The sequence below is a fragment of the Empidonax traillii genome, unplaced genomic scaffold (assembly GCF_003031625.1).
Source record: "Empidonax traillii isolate 1590-97213 ecotype Southwest subspecies unplaced genomic scaffold, ASM303162v1 scaffold35:size4298261, whole genome shotgun sequence".
NCBI lineage: Eukaryota > Metazoa > Chordata > Aves > Passeriformes > Tyrannidae > Empidonax > Empidonax traillii.
Window position 1 is genome coordinate 2,393,015 of NW_020955228.1, and position 23,141 is coordinate 2,416,155.

General features: G+C 38.7%; 1 protein-coding gene across 2 annotated transcripts in view; it reads left to right on the plus strand.

Annotated features, from left to right (window-relative positions):
- The first annotated feature begins 1,450 nt into the window (after nt 1-1,450).
- Nucleotides 1,451-23,141, plus strand: part of AHR (aryl hydrocarbon receptor) — a 59,292-nt gene continuing 37,601 nt past the window's right edge. The window contains exons 1-2 of one of the 2 annotated variants that reach the window (XM_027877918.1): nt 1,451-1,607; nt 9,227-9,414. In XM_027877918.1, coding sequence (XP_027733719.1) covers nt 1,552-1,607; nt 9,227-9,414 — 244 coding nt within the window. In that variant the 5' untranslated portion in view covers nt 1,451-1,551. The remainder of the gene's footprint in view (nt 1,608-9,226; nt 9,415-23,141) is intronic. The other variant, XM_027877919.1, reaches the window with a different exon arrangement.

Genomic DNA, 23,141 nt, shown 5'->3' on the forward strand with positions numbered 1-23,141 from the left:
CCGGTTCTCGTCTCAGCCGTGACCGCGAACAACCTGTGTTTACAGAGGGCGACTCCCAGGCTCCCAAGTTTAGCGCTGAGACAAAATTTATTGCGGTTATTCCGGGGGAGGGAAGAGTTCTTATGCTTCTGCGGCGGCGAAAGGGACCGGAGGGGGAGAACGGGCGGGGAAGCAGCGGCGGGTCAGAGCGGCACCGGGCTCCCCTCGGATGGTGGTCCTTGCCAGCAGTTCAGGAGTAACTCTTTCCGATGCTGCTCCTTTCGTTTAAAGCAAGTGTTTAGCCGAAAAAGCCAGTATAATAACTCAGGGATTCATGCTTTATGAGAGATGAGCGGCGCCCTCGGTCAGTGAGCCCCGCCGGTCCTCCGATGCTTGACGAGGGGCAGCCTTGCCCCAGTGACTCCCCTTCTGTCCCCAGGTGTCCTGCTGTCCTTGTCCTCGGTGGAGCCCGGTGCCTTTCCACTTCTCCCCAAACCCCCCCTGTTTTGGGCGGTCGCGTGTTATTTCGGGTTTCTCTGCCGGGCGACCTGCGGCTGTGACGGTGTCAGCCCGGGGGAGGTGGAGAGGGGGAAAAAGGGGGCGGAGGAGTGACAGACATGGGCCTCACCGTGCCACTGAGCTAGTGTCATTTGTCTTCCAACCTCAACGCTGTGATTCCGTTTCTTTTTTTTTTTTTTTTGCCACGATTACTTTCTGTTATTGGGGCTACACGAGCGCTCGGGAATGATCTTCCTTCTCAATGGAAGCGGGAGCCCCCCGCGCACTCCTCCCCGGACATCAGAAGGTCGTGGGTTTTCCCTCTCCCCAGCCCATCCCCATCCCCGGACATCAGAAGGTCGTGGGTTTTCCCTCTCCCCAGCCCATCCCCATCCCCATCCCGGAGCACTCCCGGCGCTACCCCTGCTGCCGCTTCTGTGCTCCCTTTCCTCGCCTGACCTTCCCAACATGGCGGCTCGGCCGCCCCCTCCTCCCCCGCCCCGCCGCCGCCGCGAGGGGCCTCCCCGGCCAGGGGGCGGCGGCGCTGTCAGCCGGGCGGGGCGGGGCCCGGCCGGGAGCGGGCGCGGGGCAGGGCCGGGCCGGGCGGGGCGGTCCCGGCGCCGCGCACACTGACAGGCGCTCGGCCAGCAGACGGCGGCCGCGTTGGGGTGCAGAGCCGGCCGTGCACCCTCCCGCCGCCGCAAAGGGAACCGGCATCGCTTCGGCGAGGAGACGCGGGGCGAACGGCGCTGGAAAGCCCCGACCGCCCCCGTACCTGTGCCCTCCGGGGGCGGTGAGTGGGTGTAGCCGCCGCCGATCACCTGGGATCCCGCCCCGCAGCGCCTCCGCCTCCCGTCCTCTCCCGGCCGGGGAAGGCGCCACCGCCACTGCGAGCAAGCGAGCGCACTCCGGGCGGCCGCGGGCAGCAGGAGCGGGGCCCGCAGGCAAAGGGAGGCGAGCGCTGCGGCGCCGGTGGGGCTCGCCCGCTCCCGGCAGCCGGGGCGAGGCGGGCGGGAGGGGCGGCGGCCCCCGGCCGGCGGCGCCCGCGGCGCGGGGCGCTACAGCCGCGGCAGGATGAACCCCAATGTCACCTACGCCAGTCGCAAGCGGCGGAAACCTGTGCAGAAAATGTAAGCGGCCCCGCGGGCGGGCGGGGGGCGAGGCGGGGAGGGCGGTGGGAATGTCGGGCTTCCCGGGGCCGCGCCGTCCTGCCGCGGAGGCCCGGCGGGGGCGGCCGGCGGGGCCGTGCGGGGCAGGGGCGCCCGGGAGAGGGGGTGCCGCGAGGTCCTGGCAGGGTTCTTACTGTTTTTAGGGGGAGGTTCCCCCCAAAAAAAACAAGGGAGTGCTGGGGCGCGGAGGGTCGCGGAGGGTCGCGGCGGGGGAAGCAGGGAGCGGTGCCGGCAGCGCGGCGCAGCCGGCTGACCTAGATTGGGAGGCATCTGAGGTGACGGCTCCGCGCGGTGGCTGCACTCGCCCCGCCGGAGCGGGTCCCGCGGGTGGTGCCGCGGTGGATGCTCGCTTCCCCCGCACCGCGCCCGCACTGCGCCCGCACCGCTCAGGTGTCTGCGCGGAGCGAATGGTCGGAGCCGGGAATGGCTTGGCCAGTTCCCACCGTGTAGGGCTGAACCCTCAGCATTAACCCTCCAGTACTGCATGAGATGCGTTTTTTTGCCAGAGAAACCCAAGTGCTGCAGAGTGGTCGAAAGAGGGGGAAAAAAAAAAAGTCTAGTTTATGGTATCTTTTTGTTTATTAATTTATCTTACTGAAACTGTGGGTTAGTAGCTGAGTAATTTTCTACGATGCACCTGCTTTAGGTTTGCATCCGAGGCTTTGTATGCTCCACTAAAAGGCTGCTCTCATGAGAGGGGAATTTTCAGGCTAGAGGAGATGCTTAACTTGCACTTTCGACCGAAAGTCAAGAATCTATAGGTCATAAAAAGTAGCAAAGCTAGACTATTGAGTTAAAAGAAAAATTAGCAAAGCTAAAACGGTCTTTATGCATTTCAGAGGGGTATTTTTGTAGATGTAAAATAACTGCCAGAACTACAAAAGCACTAAAGGAGAGAATGACAAATATTTAATGAAATCCTATTGTGAATGATATGTTTTTAGATTCACAGCAGACAACTGTCTTGGGGGGAAGGGAATTAGCTTGAGCACTTGCTTCATTATGGTTGGCATTGTTAGAATGGATGCATGTAACCCGACAAGTTAGCACAGAAAGTCTAAAAATGTATCTTTTTTTTTTTTTCTTAATTCCCTTACTAGAAAATGCTTTAGTTATCAAAAGAGCAGTGCTTTCTTCTTTGACCTTTCTTTTCCAAATAAAAATGTAAAGGTACTTAGATAAATTCACACTGTAGATTTGGACTTTTAAGAATGAAATCAGTGTTTTTTCATGAGGAAATGGCATGTATTTGTAGGCTATTAATAGCTAAAGGCAAATAGTTCTGATTGTGTAAGGGCGAGGTGTTCTGCCTTGCCTGGTAAGATAGCTTAATGTCTGGCTTGCTATTAATTTCTGGGTAGCCTTGGCTAGAAGATGTGAAACCTTGTATTTTACCATACTGTGATGTCTACATAAGTAATCCTTTTCCCTGTATCTCCTCGTTATGTAAGTTGTCTGAGCTGCTGTGATTAGTTGAACTTGAAGCCTTTTTTTTTTTTTTTTTTTACTAATGGGAACTGTTTATCTATTGAGGGACTGTGCACTTTAGGACCGGAGGGAAAAGTTTCTTCTCAAAATAAAAGTATTTATGTTGAAATAGTATGCTCACCCATAATCGAAGTGGAGGCTGATTATTAACTTACCTTGCTTGGGTTACTGGAAATTATTTTTATGCAAGACATTTATCTCACATGTGATGTTTACGTGTTTCTTTTCTTCTCAAAATGCCTATGCTCTTTGGCTGCTGCTTCTGTTAGGCCAACCTTGCAGAACATTTCTAGTGGGTCAGAGGGCTCCGATTTCTCACATAACTAGTTACGGACCACACCTTTAGGTCAAAAAAAAAAAAAAAAGAGACAGGTAATAAGGTTCTTTTTTAACCGATTGAGGGAGAGAAGAAAGATGTATTGGTGCTGGTTAATAAAGCTTTGACACTACTGTCATTTCAATCTGTTTGAAGTTGATAATGATATTTCCTACCCTCAGTAGAATTCACAGCTCTTAAAAAAAAAAAAAAGTGATACATTACTGGGACTAGTATCTTTTATAGAAGAGATTGTTTCTGTTGATAGTTGTAATGTTTTGTTTGCCATACATGTAACTCTGAATGGCACATAATAATTGGTAACCTGTGGTGACAGGCAGATAGTCTTTAGAAATGGAAGGAGGTCTTAATATAATGCCATAGTTGCCATTGAAAAAAAATTAATTGAAGAAATACTTCTTACTTCAGGTGCAAGTAACTTGTGAAAGCCATGGTGGTAACTCAAAACCAGTTTAAGAAACATCCCTTTTGCAACTCTCCCTTTTTATTATCTGCCATGTAAAGAACTGAACTTGAAAGGGAATCACAGGCTATTGCCTGACAGTGCCAAGTGTTGAAATGTGCTTTTTTGATTCAGTAGGGAATTACGGTATCACAGCTGAAAAAGAAAAGCAATCATGGAGGAACATAATAGGCAACTGTTCCTGCAATTCATCTTATCTTGTCATGTAGAGAAAAAAAAAAGGAGTATGCTAAACATGTGCACTCCAATTGCTTGTAGTATGTTACAGAAATCACTTTCCTAATACATTGGAGTCTTTCAATTTCCTCCCTATTTAGTGTTTGAACCCTGCGAGTCCCCCTGGTGGTAGCAGGGCTGGGGGGTGTTTCTCTCCCCACTGAGACTTGGGGAGCAATGGGTGACCCCTGACTTTGCTTTTTTTCAAGACTTACATTTCTTTTATCTAGCGATTATTATGTGAACTAATATAGTAGCATTGTAGTAGGAAAGATAAAATGCAAATTTTATGGAAATGAGGTTTACTGCAAATAGATTGTAACATGAGGTGAAGAGTATTATGTAAGTACAGCTCCAACTTGCAGTTTTTATGTCTTTTTTCCTACTGTCTCTGATTTGGGTTGTTTTCTTTTTTTTTTTTTCCGATGTTTGGATAGGAATTGTTTTGTATAACTGGATAAATGTAATACACAAAGAATGGGGTGGGGATTTCTAAATGTTTCATACTATGCAGATGCAAAAAGCATAATGTCTTGTTTCTTTAGTAGACTGAATAAAAAATTATGATAGGGTTTTGTTCTGTGTTATCTTAATATTTATGATATTAAGTACTCCAGAGGTTTGACTCTATCCTTAGTGATGAGTAGTCCTAGTAATGTAAGAAAGCAGAGCAGAGATATTTTCATTTAAAACATTGAAACAGTTTATGTATTCTTTCAAGGCAAACAAACAAAAAGTGCCAGAACAAGCTTTCAAAAAGGAAGTTCATCAGAAAAGAAAAATAATCATTGAAATATTCCTTTGTGTAAAGCAGTATTGGCTACAAACAGCAGTTTACACCTTTTATTTGAAATGAATGCAGTATAAGGCTGTAATTGTATGCTGAATAAACTTCTTATATATATTTGTCAGTCTGTATATTTGTCAGGTGTAGCTATACGTTACCTGTGGACTGCTATTTAAAATGCACTTGTTTTAAGGTTTATGGGTTCTTTTGGTTTGATTTTGTTCAATGTTTCTTGCAAAAGCATACATTTTAGGAAAGAATCTGCAGCAAATGGAGGTATAGGTATGTAGGTAACATGGTCAGTAGACAGGAATGTAGTTTTGTTTCTTTTTATTCAAGTAGGATTGGCTTGTTATCTTAAATAATAGTGAAATATTTTAAAACTAGGTGTTAAACTTTCATTCTTGATTGGTGTTCTGGATGTCTCTATTACTCTGCTTGAGTCCTTCATGCACCAAAATAACCTGAACAAACTAACTCTATTTTCTACTGGAGGACAAGCAGTAGCCCAGCATTGGACAAGTAGCATGCAACTGTTTGAGGTTTTTTTAGTAAATTGACTTTATCCCTTCAGCAGTATGAATCTTTGCTGGTTTCAGTCTCTGCTGAAAGAGCCGCTGGAAAGAGTATCTCGCTCCTTCAAGATTCGTTGATGACAACTTTAGATCTCAGAGCTTGGTAGTCTGTGTCATATCTGTTGCTTCCAAAGGAATCATCGGCTGAATTTACAGTAATCATAAATTTGGTGTGGGAAATAAGACTAATGCTTAAAAGTATTTTTCAGGTCTTAAAGTAAATAGGGAATTTTTTAGGATTGTAATACTTAGTGGTAACTGATGCATTTCATATACCCGAACTACACTGAATTAAATCATATGCGGATTTACTTTTAAATATGAGATGAAAAATATACATAGCTGAGAAGATTAAATCCATTCGCTAGGTGACTTGTATGTTCTTTCTTATGTCCTTTTTTCCTCAGCAATAAAACTGTTCTGATGAAATTCTAATTAGTTTTTTTAAGAAAATTTAGGTTTCTTTTAAACGTGTCACTGTATCTTTAGTGCTCTTCTTGTACATTCTTTTATTTTTTTGACTTCATTTCGTGGTTCTGTCTTGTTAATAAGGTGTCGTGCTTTTCAGTGCTTTGTTGTTGGATTTTTTCCTTTTTTTCCCCTCAAAGTTTATGTTGTCATATTGTAAAGAAAACAAACTTGTGCTTTCTTTGCATTTTCTCAAAAACTGCTTCAGTTTTCCTTTAAAATGATAAAATTAGCATGTAAATATTGAACTCAATTCGACCTTTTGATAATGATTAGAATTGGGTACGTGTGCACTTTCTAATAATTTATTACTGTTAATGTCTGTGAAGGGACACATGATAAACATGTCTAAGGGAAATTTCTGATTGAGCAGGCTGTAGAAGACCAGTGAAAACAGTAGTTTGCTTGTGCTGTGGCGGCAAATGCTTTAAAATTGTAAATTAAAAATAAAGTGTGCTTGCTTGTCCTGCAGTTGTTGGATGATAAGGGTTGTAGCTTAGTTCAGAGGTACTGAGTGTACAGGGACTTCTGGCCTTTGATTAGGGAATTCAGATTTCCTGTGGAAGGTAAAAGATTAAGAACTGAAAGATCAGCTTAAAATATGTTCCCTCCTTTAGTGCTTTTTTCTTCTTTTAAATAAAACACATGCATGGATTTAATCTTGACATAGTACATAATTTGCCTTGGAGATAATTTTCTGCAGTGAAGCTAGGGCTGTCTTTAGCATCGAGGGTTTATATAAGTGGATGGAAAATGGTTTAGCTTGCTGCTTATGCCCCTGGCGCTTCCGCCCTTATTCCCTTCGTCACTGAAGGATCCATTTTTATATAATGGCTTTTAGTTGGGTGACAAAGGGGAAAATTAGGGATAATCACTGTTTGATTTGGAAGGAGAGAATATGGCAAGATTTATGCTGGAAATAGTAGTAACGTAATATTCAGAAATACTTTCCACTAGTTAAAAGTAAAAAAGAGAAATCATTACAAAGTCAATGTAAATTAGAAAAACAATCAACAGCTAATAACCTGATGAGATGACTGCACAGTTGCACATAGTTTCAACTACTTTGTCAAAGTGTAAGTTTGAAGCAAACCAGTGGAAAGTTGTTTAAATAGAAAAGTCTGTTATTTAGTTCTGATTTAGTTTGAAAAGTTTGTGTGTGTTGAATGGTTTCTATGGGGTCCTCCACTTTTCAGGAGCAGACCAGTTTAATTGGATATTAGTTAGCCATTCCCTGATTGTTATACAACTGATACCTGCTTAAAGTTCGGAATTTATTATTCAGACATTTATGACAGTCTAATATGTAAAAAAAAAAAAAAAAAGAAGCAAACATTAGCAGTGAATTAAAAGTTGGTGATTTTGAACTTTATTTTGTTAGGGTTATACCTAAATTGTGTAATCCTATGACTTGTACAAGTTAGTATTCTGCCAACATAAGAGAATATGAAGAAAGCTTTGCTAAATTGTTTCAAGTTTAATATTCACTTGGGAATATAGTGAACTGCCAGTGTCAAACTCAGGACTTGTGACCAAAGCATACATCTAACCAAATAGCTTGCCATCCATGACCACTTATGATAAAGCTATGGGGTTTTTTCAAGAGAAAGACTTTTCATATTTCTTGATTCATTTTGCCCACTGTTCGAATGTATTTAGGATAAGGCTCTACTAAAACTGTGTCCTAGACAATATTTACCCTGCAACAAGTTAAACTTTATCTGTGGAGTAAGTTATTGCTGCTGATATATTATATTTTTTGTCTATTAATGGCATTTTGTATTATGGCACCTTTATGTTACCAGGCCCTTCATAAGACATGTGCCTCCTTTAATGTGCAAAAGGACAGTCATAGTGGTGGGGAGCAGGCAGCCAGGCTTAAGTGCAAGTTTTTGACAAGTGGCACTTGAATAAGCAATGGCTGGGAAAAAAAGGGCTTGAATTTAAACTAACAAGAAGTGTAATTGAGACATAAAGTAAAACTAAGCAAAAATTAAGGATATCCATTCTATCATTACTCATTTGGCTGGAAACATAAGATAAAATTATTTTTCTGTATGGTTTACTTTAGGCAGTGGCAAAAATAACTATTCATACTTTTGCATTTTCTCATCATAAAATTGATGTAAATATGACAGTTGGAAGCAGACTAAACGAAATACTAAAGAAATTAGCTGCTGAATGTCTTTATGCTCAGTATTTTGAGTGATGAATATTGCAGAACAAACATTCCTGTGAGAGGAGCACAAATTGATAACTGCTGCAGATCTCATGTAGAACCTCAATACTGGAAAAGTGAGAATGAATCACTCTTTAATTAGAAAACTGTTTAATAAAGATCATAAAACCTACTATGGCTTGTGAAGATAAATTAATTGGTTTCAGTATTGGCTTGTAATGACTAATTGTAATTCGAAGGAGTAGGGGCTTAAATTTGTTCCCAGACTTCTGTGTGCATGGTGCGGTGTGAGTATCCAAATATCTGGAATTGGAGCTTGGGGTGGATATGAATGGAAAATAGCAAGTTTATAAAAACTTCATTATGTAATTCATAACAAGAAAAGCTTTTGAAATTGTTCTTTGTAAGGTACAAAGGCATCCCTTTGTCATGCTGTACTCAAAATGCCTTCAGCTGAGAGGTGACTCAAAGGATGAGCTCAGTAGTGTTTGCTACAAAGATTTTATGTGCTGACCAACTGTATCTCAGGGGGGATTTTTGTGCAGTTTTGGATCCTTCATTATCTAGCACGTTACTAAAACTTTGGTTGTATTCAGTTGAAAATAGCCTAATCCGAACATTGACAAAAATTAGGGACATTTGTGAGAAATAATTATTCAAGTTAAAAAGTGTACTTTTGAATGTATTTGTACACAGATGCTACTAAAATTTATCAAATTATTATAATAATTATTATTTATTATAATACTAACATTTGGACGAATAAGTGACTGAAGATGTAGGAAGCTTTTTATAAAAAAACCCTGAATCTCAAAGGTTTCAAATGTTCATTGCACGTTCAAATAGACATTGTAGCTCAAACTGCTTCGTTTAACAGTATGTGTGTGTTGGAGGGGAGGTTAAGCCATCTTAGGTTATTTTTTTTTTTCTGATGGGAAACAAAATCACTTGGGAAAACATTTTGGTTGTTAAAGTTTGAGACAATTTGTAATCTTAACCTTGGTGAGTATTTGTCTTCATTTTGGAAAGGAACTTGTATTTATACTGTGTTTGTTTTATTGCCACAGAGTAAAGCCGTCCCCAGCTGAAGGAGTCAAGTCCAATCCATCCAAGAGACACAGGGACCGCTTGAATGCGGAGCTGGACCGCTTGGCTAGCCTCCTGCCTTTCCCTCAAGATGTTATCGCCAAATTGGATAAGCTGTCTGTGCTTAGGCTTAGCGTCAGTTACCTGAGAGCCAAAAGTTTTTTTGATGGTAAGCGTTGGGAATTTATTTGGTTTTGAACTGCTTGTAAAATTCAGTTTATACTGTATGTTGATTTCAGCTGTTCAAGTGCTTGAAACTGTTAAATTTATCTGTATTTTAATGGAACCTCCAGTTTTGTGGATATGTGCAATGTAACTGTATAAAGTAAGCTTTCCAGTTTCTTGAAACCAAATGTAACTACTTATATTTCACTTTCAAAGGTTTTCAAAGGTTTGCATTTGGAATTGATATTGCCTTTAATGAGTCCTCCAGTCCTTTTCATCAGACTATCAAAAATACCCATGAGATTTCTCTTTTCCCCCTCTGAAAATTGCCTTTGTAGAACTATTACTGTTCAAAATGTGTCATGTGAGTTCCCATCAGCTATATATTTTGCTTAATGATACATCAAAAATAACTTTGATGTAAAGTAATTGCTACTGCCTCTTCCTATAGTTTATTGCAAAGGTGACTTGTAAAGAATAGAGACAAAGTCTTTCCTGGGTCCATGCCCTGATTAATGCAGGATGTGAGGCATTAAGATGACATTTAAGGTTCTCCAGTTGTGTGGGCAGGTTTTCACTGACCCCAGCCCTGGCAAGGGTAATACAGCAGCACTTGGAATAGTCATCAGGCCGGAAGTGGGTGTCCTTGGCCACCTCAGAGCTGGAGTCCTACCCCACTCCATCACTACCTGAGCTGCTCTGTAGAGTGAGATATGCTAGCTGGCTTCATGCCAGTTTTCTCAAAGGCGGAAATAGCCTGATCCTTTTCATTGCTGGAATAAAGCAATGAACTTGTGTTGAATTAATTGTCCTTTTCTTGAACCAATCAATCAGATTTTACAATATTATATTAAAGATGAAATTCTGTTGATCAGCTGTAGCTGAAAGGATTAAAGAAACCTAAGATAGTTCCACTTTTTTTCTGCAGCAATACAGAACATTTATTTTCATTTATTGTGTCAACTGACTTCAATTTATTAATGCTCATAAATTCACATTCTGTGTTTTATTGCTTGAAGAATATATGCAAGTGTCTTGATTTCTGTGCTTGTCCAGGACAGTTCTTAATATGGAATCCACTCTAAGGCTAGAGTTGGGCAAATATTTCTGGCAGTGTTTTTTCACATGAAAAGGTTTTCTCCCATCAAATGAGAGAAATCTTTTGGCACATCAGTTTCATGAAAATCTTTGCAAGATATCTCAGGGGACTTGCTTTAAAAGGAATTATTTTGCTTGTCTGTGCTCTCCTGGTGAGCTGAAGTAGTTCTAGTCTCAATGAAATGTGTTTTGTTGTGGCTTTTAATATTATGATTTCTGAAATAACCCCAAGATTGCAAATTTTTGTTTTGCTTGGGATGGAGTGATAATAACAAATCCTAATTTCTCATGCAATGGAAATGCTGATTTTTATTCTTCCTGCCTCTTCCCTCCAGTTTACGCTTGAAGGTCATGTAATAAGGGGTTTAAGGCTATGATTTCTGTATAGGAAAAAAAATAAAAATCATGCCTTTAGCTGTAAAGAGACATTCAGAATTCTTTCACACCAAAATTTACATCAGTTGCTTGTTTTTAATTTGAACATATGGTTACTTTCAGCCATTTAGAGTAGTGTTGAATTAGATGTGTGTTAGTGGCACAGAAGTTGTATTTGCATTTCAAGTTGCAGTTTAACTACTGTGGATCTGGAATTGAGGCAAACAACCTGTGTTTTTAACTTAGTAGCATAGCACTAGGATTGTATCCATTTCAGCAAATGTTCATAGTTAATGCTACCATACTGGACAACTGCTGTAGAATATAGAACATTTAACTGTGCTGTAATGAATTAAGGCGCAGAATTTTGATTTACTTTGTAGGAGAGCAACAAGTGCATATACTAGGGTGCATTACAAGAGAATATTTTTCCTTTAGATTCCATAATACAAATCAGCCTGCTAAAACTGAAAAGATAAATGATCTGATGTTACTTACCTTGTGCAAGACATTTTTAATAGTATAAAGGGAAGCAAGTTTAATTTATACCTTCAAACAGAATAGCTTCAGTAGAAGTTGTCTTAACGCTTTTTTAGCAGAAACCTTTTTACTACTTCTTTTCAGACCTTTGAACTGTAGGACTACAAGCTAAGTTAGTCATTAGTTTCCATCTCAAGGTGTTTAAAGACTGAAATCAGTGACTTCAGTAAGAGTAACCAGTTTATGACCATGACAGAGACAGTAGTGAAAATCTGGTCTTTTATACTAACATTCCTAAATAATGTGCAATCTATTTCAGTGAAATTTAGCTTCCAAAAGAAAAATTAGTGCTGAGAATTAACAAAAAAACCCTGAAAACCCCTAGTTTAGATATTCATGATGAATCTAAGCAGTACTTCTCAGAATGGCTTTTTTTTTTTAATGTAATTGAATATATGCAGAAAACCCTGTAGAATAAATCTGACAAATGCACAAGTGAGCACTGATTGTCACCTTGAGTGTCTAGACTGAGCCAACTGCTCCACTTTATTAACGCAGCATGCTGAAGTAAAGGGAAACGCTAAATGAATAACAGGATGCAAATGGGGGGTGTGTAAATTCCTGCGGAAAGTAAAATATAAATGCGTAATCATATGATCTTGCTTGAAAGGAAACCCAAGTTTTTGCTGTAACAATAGATATTTTTTTCAAAGAAAACACTTGCATTTTTCCAAGTTTAAATAATCTAGAGTGAATGTCTGTTTTCTGAAGGCGGAAGTCTGGGGTGAAAAAAAAGAACTGTTTTGTGAAAGACGTCTCTAAAAGCTACGTCTACTTGAATAAATGTGCCTCACTTAAGGCACATTTAAAAGCTAAGTGTGTTTGTGTGTACATACACACACACACACATATATTTGTATATGTACATATATATCCCTACCAATAAAAAAGCATATTCCCCTTACCCTAGTCATTAAAATGGTTCAGGATGTTCTCCAGAGCTAAAGACAGGTGAGTGTTTCTATAGTGTCTACTGAAATGTGATAGACTTCTGCATGCTTGACATACTTCAGGTTGTAGGAAGTAAATGTACATATTTTTTCTCTTTCACAACTTCAAAACATCTTATTTTCTTGTGTTGGTGATTGTATTCTGTTAAGCAGTTGCTTTTGATTGTTGTCATTTGTTAGTAAAGTTATTGTGCTGTGAAGGGACCGTTTAGATACATTAGTTTTGTATGGTCAGGTTATTCTCAAGTCCACATGGTGTCAGAAAGCTTTTTGTATCCACTGTCAAGCACTCAGGCATGCTTTTATATGTATGAATTTGACCTTGTACTCAAGAAGGAAATTTCAGTAGTGGCTTAAAATAATATGTCTCAAGTCTGTTTCTTTATAAAGTCTTACGTGGTGAGTCAAAGCTAAGAAGTGATTTAGGGTGGTGTCGCTTGTCAGCAGTGCAGTGCTACCTGCCTGTACTCAAGTGGATTAACAGTCCTCAAAGTCAAGCAGGTTAGCTTAAATCACTTCTAGAGTGTTTATTTTGTGCATGTAAGATACTTTCTGAAAGTGGCTTAGGGCAAGCTTTTTATTTTTAAGAGACTAGGATAGATCAGGCAGGTGTCTGCTGACAATCAGTAAAGACTTTGTGTTGTCCTGGTATTATTTCAGTCCATTTTGATGCTAAGTGCCCATGCATGTGTGCATTCAGCAGTGAAAAATATAAAGTGGAATATGGGACAACAGCTCTTTGTGTGGATGCAGGTTAGTGTGAGCTCAGCATCTGGAGCACAACTGGACAATCATTTAGGCATAGACTGTGTTCCCCATGCGTACGAAAGGAAAAAGCCCTTTTGCCTCTAGCTTTGGTCCTTATATGATGAATTGATAATCACTTAAATACTTTACTGCAGTAAGGAAAAACATTTATAAAGATTTTTCTTGGGGTTTTGGTGAAACAAATTAAAGGGCTAAAAGTAGAGTTTGTGTGACTAATCACTTTTTTAATGTTAGTGGCATGATTTTTCTTTTTAAAGGTGTATTGAGAATAAAGGAGAGGCTTGCAGAATCAAAAATGAAGTAGCTGTGCTATGTGTGCATATCAATACATTAGAAACAAAATTCAACGTGTTGCTTATTAATTATCCTTTCATCCCTTTCACTAAGAATTTGTGCGGTTTAAAGTATGGAGTTTTTTTCCATCTTGCTTATTGGGAAGTATTCTGCATTTATAGAAGAAAGTTTCTGCTCAAAATTAGTTTAGAATTAGTTTCTTATGTTGTATGCTAGTGATTCTGGCAAGCACAGCAATAACAAAATAATTAATTTTTTTTTCCCAGTAAGTTTGCATTGCCTTTTTTTATTTTGTAGTATAATTAACACACATTCCTTGGCATAGCATAGCTCAAATTTGCAGTGCAGACATTGTCATCACATAAAATATATTCCTTGATAATGTATTTTTACTGTGATGCCCACTGTTCTCTCACTGTGTACTGGAGAAAACAGACTGCATGTAGTTCCTGCTCTGGAAAGTATGCCTGAGGTGTACAAATGGAAAAGACAGACCAAGTGGGAGACAATGTATTTATTCTGTTACACTGAGAAGGCCAGCAACGTATCTCCAAACTATAGATAAGGATAGCCTTTTTGCCAAGTGTCGGGTGGACAACTGATTTGAATCTTATCTGAGAGCTGGAAGAAAAAAAATTGGGGAAAAAAACCCAAAACAACCCAAACAAACGAATGATTTTTCTGTCTGCACTGGCTTTCCCCCTGGCCCCAATCCAGAATTATTACAAAATGTGAACCTTGGAATTGTTTAGGTATTTCAGTATCAGACTATCATACTATTCAAGTTATTTCCTAATCCATGCTTATTCTTTCACACTGCGGTACTTGGGGTTTTTGGTGTGTTATTTTTTTGTTGGTGGTGGTTTTTTTTGTTGGTTGATTGGTTTTTTTCCTCCAGACCTCCCCTGCTGCCCACAATCCCCCGAGATTCATACTGAGCATTTCTGGCTGTCTGCTACAGGCTATTTTAGCCTGTATTTTACGTAACAGAGGATAAACAGGGATTTAGGCTTTGAAGTCCTAAATTCTGATCTTCAAAAACTATGATTAAAGCCATGTAGCTATGACATCACCTTAAATCTCAAAATGTGTGTGTTTTTTATGTTACATACTGAACTTGCACAGAAAAATTTTATTTTGAGAAGTGCTGTGTCACTACGCATCTGGTGCAGCTGGGGCAACCCTGTACCCCTAAGGAATGATGCAATTGAGATTTAATATATCCCAAACTGAACATCTGAAATTGAAAATTCTGTTTATATCACTAAGTAAGAGCTTAATATGTCAATGCATTTGTTGGATAAAGAGGAGAAACCAGGTACAAATGCTAATAGTGAATGTGTTCTTGGGATTTTCTTTTCCTGTTACACTGCAGTATTTCAGTGATGGATGTTAAATGTTGTTAGAAGTCCCTTTGCAAGGAAAAGAAATGAAAAGTTATCTCTTTTTCCCTGCCCTATGGATATTATTTAATCAAAGGCATATGGAAAGTCAGTGTAGGAACCTCTTATGTTTCACAAATCTGCTGTAAAACTTCTTGAAAACCCTGTCCCAGTATGCAGAGAATTTGTTTTTTTTCTCTATAGGCCTTGTTAATAGGGAGATTAGTTTTAAGCATATGGTTTTGGGCTTTTCTCTGACTCTCTTGTTTGCAAGATCAGAGCCTAAAATATAATCTATCCTTTTCTAACAATGGAAGTGTTTTGGAGTTTGACACCGTTAGTGTTAGACGTTCAGACTCAGAACAGGTAGCAAGATAAAAACTTAGCCTCAGGAAGTACTGCTATTTGTCCTGCATAGTGTGTTCTTGGTCTTGTAATCTTTGCTAAGGTTTCTATTACTATACTGTAGCACCTAAAGATAATGAGATTTGGAGCTTTTTGGTTTTGTGTTTCAAATCACTATAACTGTTGATCCCTTCTCCAAAGGCAGTTGGAGTAGAAAAGTATAATTAGAGGTAGCACCAGGCTCTCAATATCTATCTTCCATGTACTTCATGATTCATCCATCTGAAGTTGTAGAAATATGGTTTGCTTGGCTATGACCTTAAAAGTATGTCCTGGCTATTTAAGGCTTCAGTATGAATACACATTAGAAATGTGTACAAATAATCTATTAATACTGGTATAGCTTTTACTGATGTCTGTGCCCTTATGACTCAGCAGTTTTCTTCCTGTGCGGGCTTTTCAATAGGAGAAATGCCTTAGTTTTTCCTTATTGGAATACAGATAAAGTCAAACAGGAAATAAGACATGCTTGTATGACTGAGCTCTGTAGATGTTTACACTTCTAGCTAGTTATAATGGTGTTTATTTTTCCAGAGTAAACAAAAACTTCAACTCTGTTAAAATAGTTTCTGTTCTGTACACGCTTTGATAGAGCACTAACTACTTAAAGAGTCATTGCTTTGTGAATTGTCTTGGAACTCTAGCTAGATAATTAGAAGCTAATTCTAGTTACCAGAGCTTGGTTGTTGTAATTGATTAATTTATAAATTACTTTTCTTTTTAAGAGAATCTGAGAAGGTCAAAAATAGTAAATTTCAAAAGTATGCTTCAGAGTTTACCTGAATGTATTGATAAATGTTTCCTGGGGAAAGTCTCCTTGGAGTTCCTGCTCCTCAGTGCAGTGATGGGCTGGCCTAACTGTATGCTTAATGGGGTATTTATTATGTTAATGATAAAACTTACCATAGATATTCTAGAAACTTCACTCTAGTTCTTACAGTTTACTTCATTTATCTGAAACTGCCTTAAGAAAATGTAAGTTTGCTGCCTGCCAGCTGTGAACATTAAAGGGGACCTGCAAATAGGAATTAGTCGCCCTCAGTGATGCATGCTAAATGCTGTTTTTAATTGAACAAAGATACACTAGTTTTTTTCCACTGAATAATTGCCTCTTAAAATTCAACCCATGTGCCTTTTGAATTGCTCAGTACTGCACACTTTATGCGTGGCATTGTATAACATCTTATAAGCTGAAAGACATACATACTTGGCCCCTCAAGACAAATTCTAACTGATCACATAAAGTAGGAATTTACTGGAGTAAGTCCATGGCCTGACTGGTCAAATATTTTGGCTTCCCTATCAAACTCCATTGTCACATCTTCAGCAGTACAATTTCCATGGCCCAGCACAAGACACTAGCTTTTTGTACTGAAGTATTCAGTTTTATTGAGTGCCTTTTTTCCTCTTGGTGTCTACATCTGAGTCACAAACTGAAGGATGATGTCTTTCCTTTATTGATAATTTTTTTCAATGTGCCGTATTTTGCATTTTTGGAGGAAACGATCATGGTAGCCTGTCAGCATTTGAAGGTAGAACACAAGGCTTATGGTCTCCTGCAGGAAGGTTTGAGTCCCATAACTGTAAGAGTTTTTAGGGCTGTACTAGCCTCTGTATTTCCAAAGTGTCTGGCTTCCCTCTGCTTGTCTTGAACTGTATTAGCTGACTGAGAACCCTGTGCTGGAATCCTTGCAGTTAATTACCCTCAGCATTAGGAGCGTCAGGTACAGTGGATCCCTCAGTGTTTCTTGTAACATGGTTTTACTACTCTGAAATGGCTACTGTCTTAATTACGTGAATAAGTTCTTACTCAGCTTTTATCCTGTGAGAATACATGTCTTATTCATCTGTATACAAATCATGCCTGACAGACCAACTATCTTTTATGAAGCGTGGCTGAGTTTGTGGACAGTGGGAGAGCAGTTAATATTTTTTCCCTTAACTTTATCAGAGTCTTCAATGTTGACTCTTGTAGTGAGTCAGGCTGGCAAATTAGGGTATCTCCAGAGCATTCTTCCAGTTCTGTCCCAAGCAATCCATTGCTCTTCCCTCTGTGTTGTACGACTGAGGTCTAACTGTTGACCTCAATGGCTGACAACATGCTTAGGGACTGACCAGAGGGTTCTTCAAGGGACAAGGAAGGAGTCATCTTTCAGACTGAGGACATGCATGTGACTTTAAAGAAGATAAATCCATGGGCTTTGACAGTGAAATAAGCTTGGAGTAAGTGCCATATCCCAAGCAGAGAAGAGGCAGTCTTGGTCTGGAAAAGAAACAACCCTTCAAAAGCCCACTTGACTCACTTGCTATACTTCAATCATTGTCTTCTGTTAAATAGCTGAAAAGTTTTGAGTTGGTATAAAAAATAGAGCTTCATCTCTTTTGGTGGAATGTATGTTTTGTCCCCTTCAATTTAAATAAGAGATTTCTGTTAGAAAGTACATATTCATTAATACCTTTACGTAGATAACAAGGGTTGGACTTGAATGGTCTTATAAAGAAACCTTCTAAATCCACCTCCATACCCTTTTAATACAGAAGTGGCAAAACTCAACATTGCCTTTTACTAGTAAAATAAACTCTCCTGTTACATATATGGAATGTAATTGACCATTTCCCTTTTTTCCAGTTAAAATTCTAGGGAAATTCCACAGGCAAAAAAATTTATGAACCTGCTGTTGAGCCATCAGTTCAGTGAAGAGAAGGTTAAGACATCATTTCAGTAAAGCAAAAATTAAAAAAGGATTTGAGTTAATTATTGAGTATGAGGTCCATGTTTGAGTGAGATGAGTTGGTCAATGAAACTGAAGGGTAAGAAAAAAAACTGTGAACTGTAAAGGGGATTTAAAAATCACTTTAGATTTCTAGGCTTTACATTAAAAACTATGATCAATGTACAAACTAGACAGAACAGTTACTTCAAAAAGATTGATTTTAGTGAAGAGTTTAACCCATTTCAGAATTGGTGATATAATTAAAGAAAAAAAAAACAAAACTGTGGTATTAACTGTCATTTTTTTACTCAGTATTGACCTGTCTTTTCTACAAATCAAAAACATGACAAGTGCCTGATGATTTTTAAATGATATGTAATGTCTGAGTAGCTTTATGCATATAAATGTTTTTCTTTGTTTAACATATGGAAAAATTATGTTATAGGAAAACTCTGATGTAGGAACCAAAGCTTCAAAAGTAGGTAACTGTGAATCTAGACTCAATTTCCCATAGAGCTTGTTCCACAAGGAAATAAATTGCTTCACTTTTTTTTATTTTTTCATCGCTCACCTCAAAAAATTTAGGAAGATTTTTTTTTCTCTCCCCCTTTTTGTGGCTACAGCAGTATCACATCAGTAGGTCTGACTGTAAGTTACAATTTACAAGAACGCACCTCTTGCTGACTCTTCTGTAGAAGCAAGGAAAGATGCACCCAGACAAGCAACTGAATGGGAAGTAGTTCAGAAAAAATGTCTGTGCGCTGAGATATGGTTTTGGTGATTCAGCAGGTGACTGTTGTCTCTGTGATAGTTAGGGAATGAGAGTTCAGTGCCTCTAAGTCTTGAAACCACAAACAATATATGGTTTGGTATGTGGTTGTTAAGCTTCAAAGCCCAAGTGAGAGTTTAGAAATTTGAACAACTGCATGTTTCCTGAGATTTACTTTTCTGTTTTAAAGTACAAGATAAAAGCAAAAGTAGTTTTATTCCTTAAGTGTGTTTGAAAAAAAAAAAAAACAATCCTGAACTAAAATTCTGTTATCAGGTGAATAGATACAACTGCCTAACTGTAAAAGCACTGCACATTAATTACTGTTCTGCTGCATTATATATTTGTCATGGGCAGTCATTCTTCAAGGTTGTTTTTTCTCAACTCCAGGCTCTGCTTTAAGTTGAGTAGAACTGTCACTGATGTATTGGAAACTCAGAAATTGCCACCCAACATACAGATACCATTGACCCTCCCTGACAAAGACACAATAGTTTATTCCTGGTTCTACACTTCATTGTCCTGTAACCTTCTGCCTACTGTTTACTCTCAGAAATGGCCGCTTGCCTTTCAGCTCCCATATAAGTCTCATGCTGTATTCCTTTTTCATTCTCCAAATCTGGGAGCCTGATGAGGGTATTCTGAGCAATAAGCACATGCATGTTTGCAGGCTTTAAGGGAATCAGTATTTAGCGTGTAGTGGTTGCAACTGCTTCTGACTCTTTTTTTACTTTTCTTTTTTTTTTCCTCCTCTTGCTTTCCAGCCCCCAGCTCAGGAGGGGTGGCTCCTAATGCCTACCACACACATAAAGTAACTCTGAAGTGTCTTGGATAGCACAGTCTGGGAACATCTGCTTTAGGCAGTGCAACTGTTTGTGTGAACAAAGACTTGAATCTTACAAATGCAGCGTCTAAACTCCTGGTTTTGTAGGTTGGCACATGTTGACTTACTGTGGTGTTTCTAGACTGATTAATTATCACGCTGTGAAATAAGTTCATCATCACTCAGTCACTTAATAAAAAAATACACAACTTGGTTGTTGGTTTTTCCTTCAACTTAAGAAAACATAGCAATGTGTTAAGTACCACTTTGTGGCAACTGAGGATATGTCCCCCATTTAAGGGAGACTACTGCATAAACACTTAACATTCCACACTTAATAATGTTAACTCTTTCTTTAAAAAACAACATTAAAAAGAATAAAAACATATAAAAAACTGAGTGCAGCTTATCTACGTAGCAGAGCTTGGGTTTGTTTTAATCAGTGTTGTGCGAAATTTAGTAGTGTATAATATTTTGTTAACTCTTTAACAACAGGTAACTTATTTGTTTTAATCTTTTAATGGTCTTAGGTGAAACACCGATCTGCTTCAACAAGTAGTTCAGGGCTTGCTGAGGTGTGTTTTGGGAATGGCTCAAAAGAAAGTATACTGTGAAAATTGAGGAAAAATTCCATACACAACCTGCTTCAAGTTCTTGGATTATGTACATATTTTAAAACAGGGTATGGTATGCACGTTAGGCAAATCTAGTAAAACTAATGTCTTCATTCTGTAAAGTGTTTTTAAAACCAGTAAGTGTATTACTTTAATGTTGTAACTTCAGCCAAGTTTAAGAATGTCATAGCTACTGTTAATGCTCTTAAAAGTGGATGTGATACTAGAGGTAATAGTTCAATTACTCTATAGCTAATATTTTGCTGTAAGCACGCAGCAGGCATGTTTTTATTACTTTTATTCATAATTTTTCTGTAGTTGCTAATGTAAATTTACTTTTTTGTAGTAGTAAATTTTACAGACAGCAGGGGCCATGGCTTCAGGACTGGGATTTAGCCAACAATGTATACATTTGTCAGGGTGGGAGGAGAAAACAATAGTAAGAGCTCAGGCATTTAACTGCTGATGTTCATGCTGTTTTTCCATTTTAGTGGGTCTAGCAGCAGAATACTAGATGTTAGGTGTGATATTTCTGGTAAGTCAAAAGTCAAGAGATCTATGTCAAGAGGTTTTTTTGAGGATAGAATGCTGATGTTATGAGATTTGTATATTTGACCTGAGTTAGGAAAAATTTAACAGAACACTGTCAGCAGGCTTTCCAATTGCATTTAACCTGATTTGTATATTTTGAAAACATTTTGAAACCAGCTTACATGTTTAACTCGCTTCAGAATTCAAGGGGAAAATGGGCATTTGCTTCACTCAAACCATATCAGAGGAAAAGGTTGCCAGGCACTATAAGTTTTTGATCAGTTATGGTTTTCTGTTGTTGTTTTAACATTTTTGCATTACTAATACAGAAAGAAACATTGATTCAGAAAATATTTTTAATAGAAAAGGTGGTTAATTGCCTGGACTTCTGAGTATTATGTTGTGCAAGGTGATTTCCTTCTCAGACACAATTGCTTGTTTAATTGAAAGTGCTTGCAGTAGTGGAAACAACCCTAAAAAAATAAATTATGTTTTGCTGGACAGACCAAGAAATTAGGTTAACTTTTGTAAACAATAAAATGACTCATTTTAGGAAAAAAATTTTTCTGAGAGTGAGCCTGTTTGTGCAAGCGGATCACCTTTCACCAAATGGATCTGTGCTGCCTGCTCATAAAATCTGATTTAGGTTATGTTCAAAATCAAAAGTTGGGGCAAAATTTCAAGAAGTGATGAATGCCTGACATGGATCAGTTTAGTATTTTTGACCTCTTTGTAAAATGCTTTTCCAGTAAAATGTAGACTGTAAAAAAATATGAAATTGAATTCATGACTGGATGAAAGTAGAGAACACTTACAAAATCATTAGGTTGGATAGTCAGAGAATTACTTTAGACAGACACCTGATAAGATAATGCTATAAAATGTGCACACAAATGAGAAGTTTAAAAGCATAGTTAGACTAACAAAAAGGAACATTTTATGTTAAGCAATAAGGAATCCTGCAACAAGATGAAATGGTGGAATATTGCAATAACTGTTATGAGCTATATAGGAAAAATTAATCAAGAATTAGATTACTAATAATGCAAAAAAATTAGTGAACCTTACACTGCCTCTTCTAACTTAGGAGAAGAAAGTATTGGAGATAATAATGACAGAAGAGGAAGTGCCTGAACAGGCAAACGTTAAAAAAAATAACATGACATTAGGCTCTACCTGCTGAGTGCAAGAAAACAGGTGGAATCTTTTAAGTTTGTTTCTTCCAGGATTTAAATTCATCTGAATTAGACAAAAACAGAAGAATGTGACAAAAAACTCCCATCAAATTGAGAAACATTGCTGTGTTTAAGAAGAACCTTAGCCAGTGTTTTTATTTCATGCCTTGCAACTTCAGATTAGTTTGACAGCATTGTATGTCACCAGCAACTGCCATTCCAGTCTGCAAAGGAGATGTGTTTCTTGTGCTACTATTTACTTGTGTTTCCATCAAGTTTCTATTCATCAGATCAAGTAGCAGTCATGATGGGCAGTTCATGTTGTGAAATGCACCTCCTCTCTGAACAGTATGGCTCAAACGAGTTGCTGCATCTGTATACAAAGACACGTTTTTGGGAGGGCTATTACATTTTAGAGATTGCTACAGCATCACCTTTTCCACATACATCTCTGAAAATAAAAGTTGCTGTCTACTTTCTGAATGCCATAATGGGCTACATGTTTCTCAAATTGAATTTAAAGATTGCCACCTCAGTTAGAGCTTCTATTTAAGAAAGCAATGTGCATAAGATAAACGGAACTAAGAGATGCAAATAATAAATTATTTTATAGAAGCTGGTTATTTTTGTATTTTTATGCTGTGCAACAATGAAAGTTGTAATCAGTTGTGATTTTTTTGTTTCATGGGCAGGATGAATGGTTTGTAGCAAAAGTTTTTGCTAGTGTACTTGCAGAATAAGTTGCTTCCAGGTTGGATGGAAAGTATTTGTCAATTGAATTTATTCTGCAAGGCTGGCAGCTATATGTTTATGTATGCATTGTGTAATACTGCTAAATGTTTGGAATGAAACAGTAGATTTTTTTGGCTCTAAGATCTAAGGATGGAAATACCATTTGGTACATAAAAGCAGAGAGCTGTAAATTACTACAGTACTAACTAGACTAAACACCCATTCCTTTCATAAGAAAGGAATTCCCTATAGTTTATTTATGCCAATTATCCTTGAGGAAAGAGACAAGTATTGATAGTTTTCACAGCCTTCCATGCATAGAGCAGGAAAACAAATCTGATATACTGTAGACATTACTTTTTAATAACTTCTTTTGTTGCTAAAAATAGAAGTAGGCTAGGACAGTTTGTAGCAATATAACTTTTTGTCTTCCCTGAAAAGCCAAGATATCCTGAAGAAGGAGCGCCTGACAGTTTTGTCTCTCTTTTGTAACACTGAACAAGACCAGTTCCACCTCAGAGGTTATGCACATGCTTTGTGCAAAAATGACCATTTCTATCC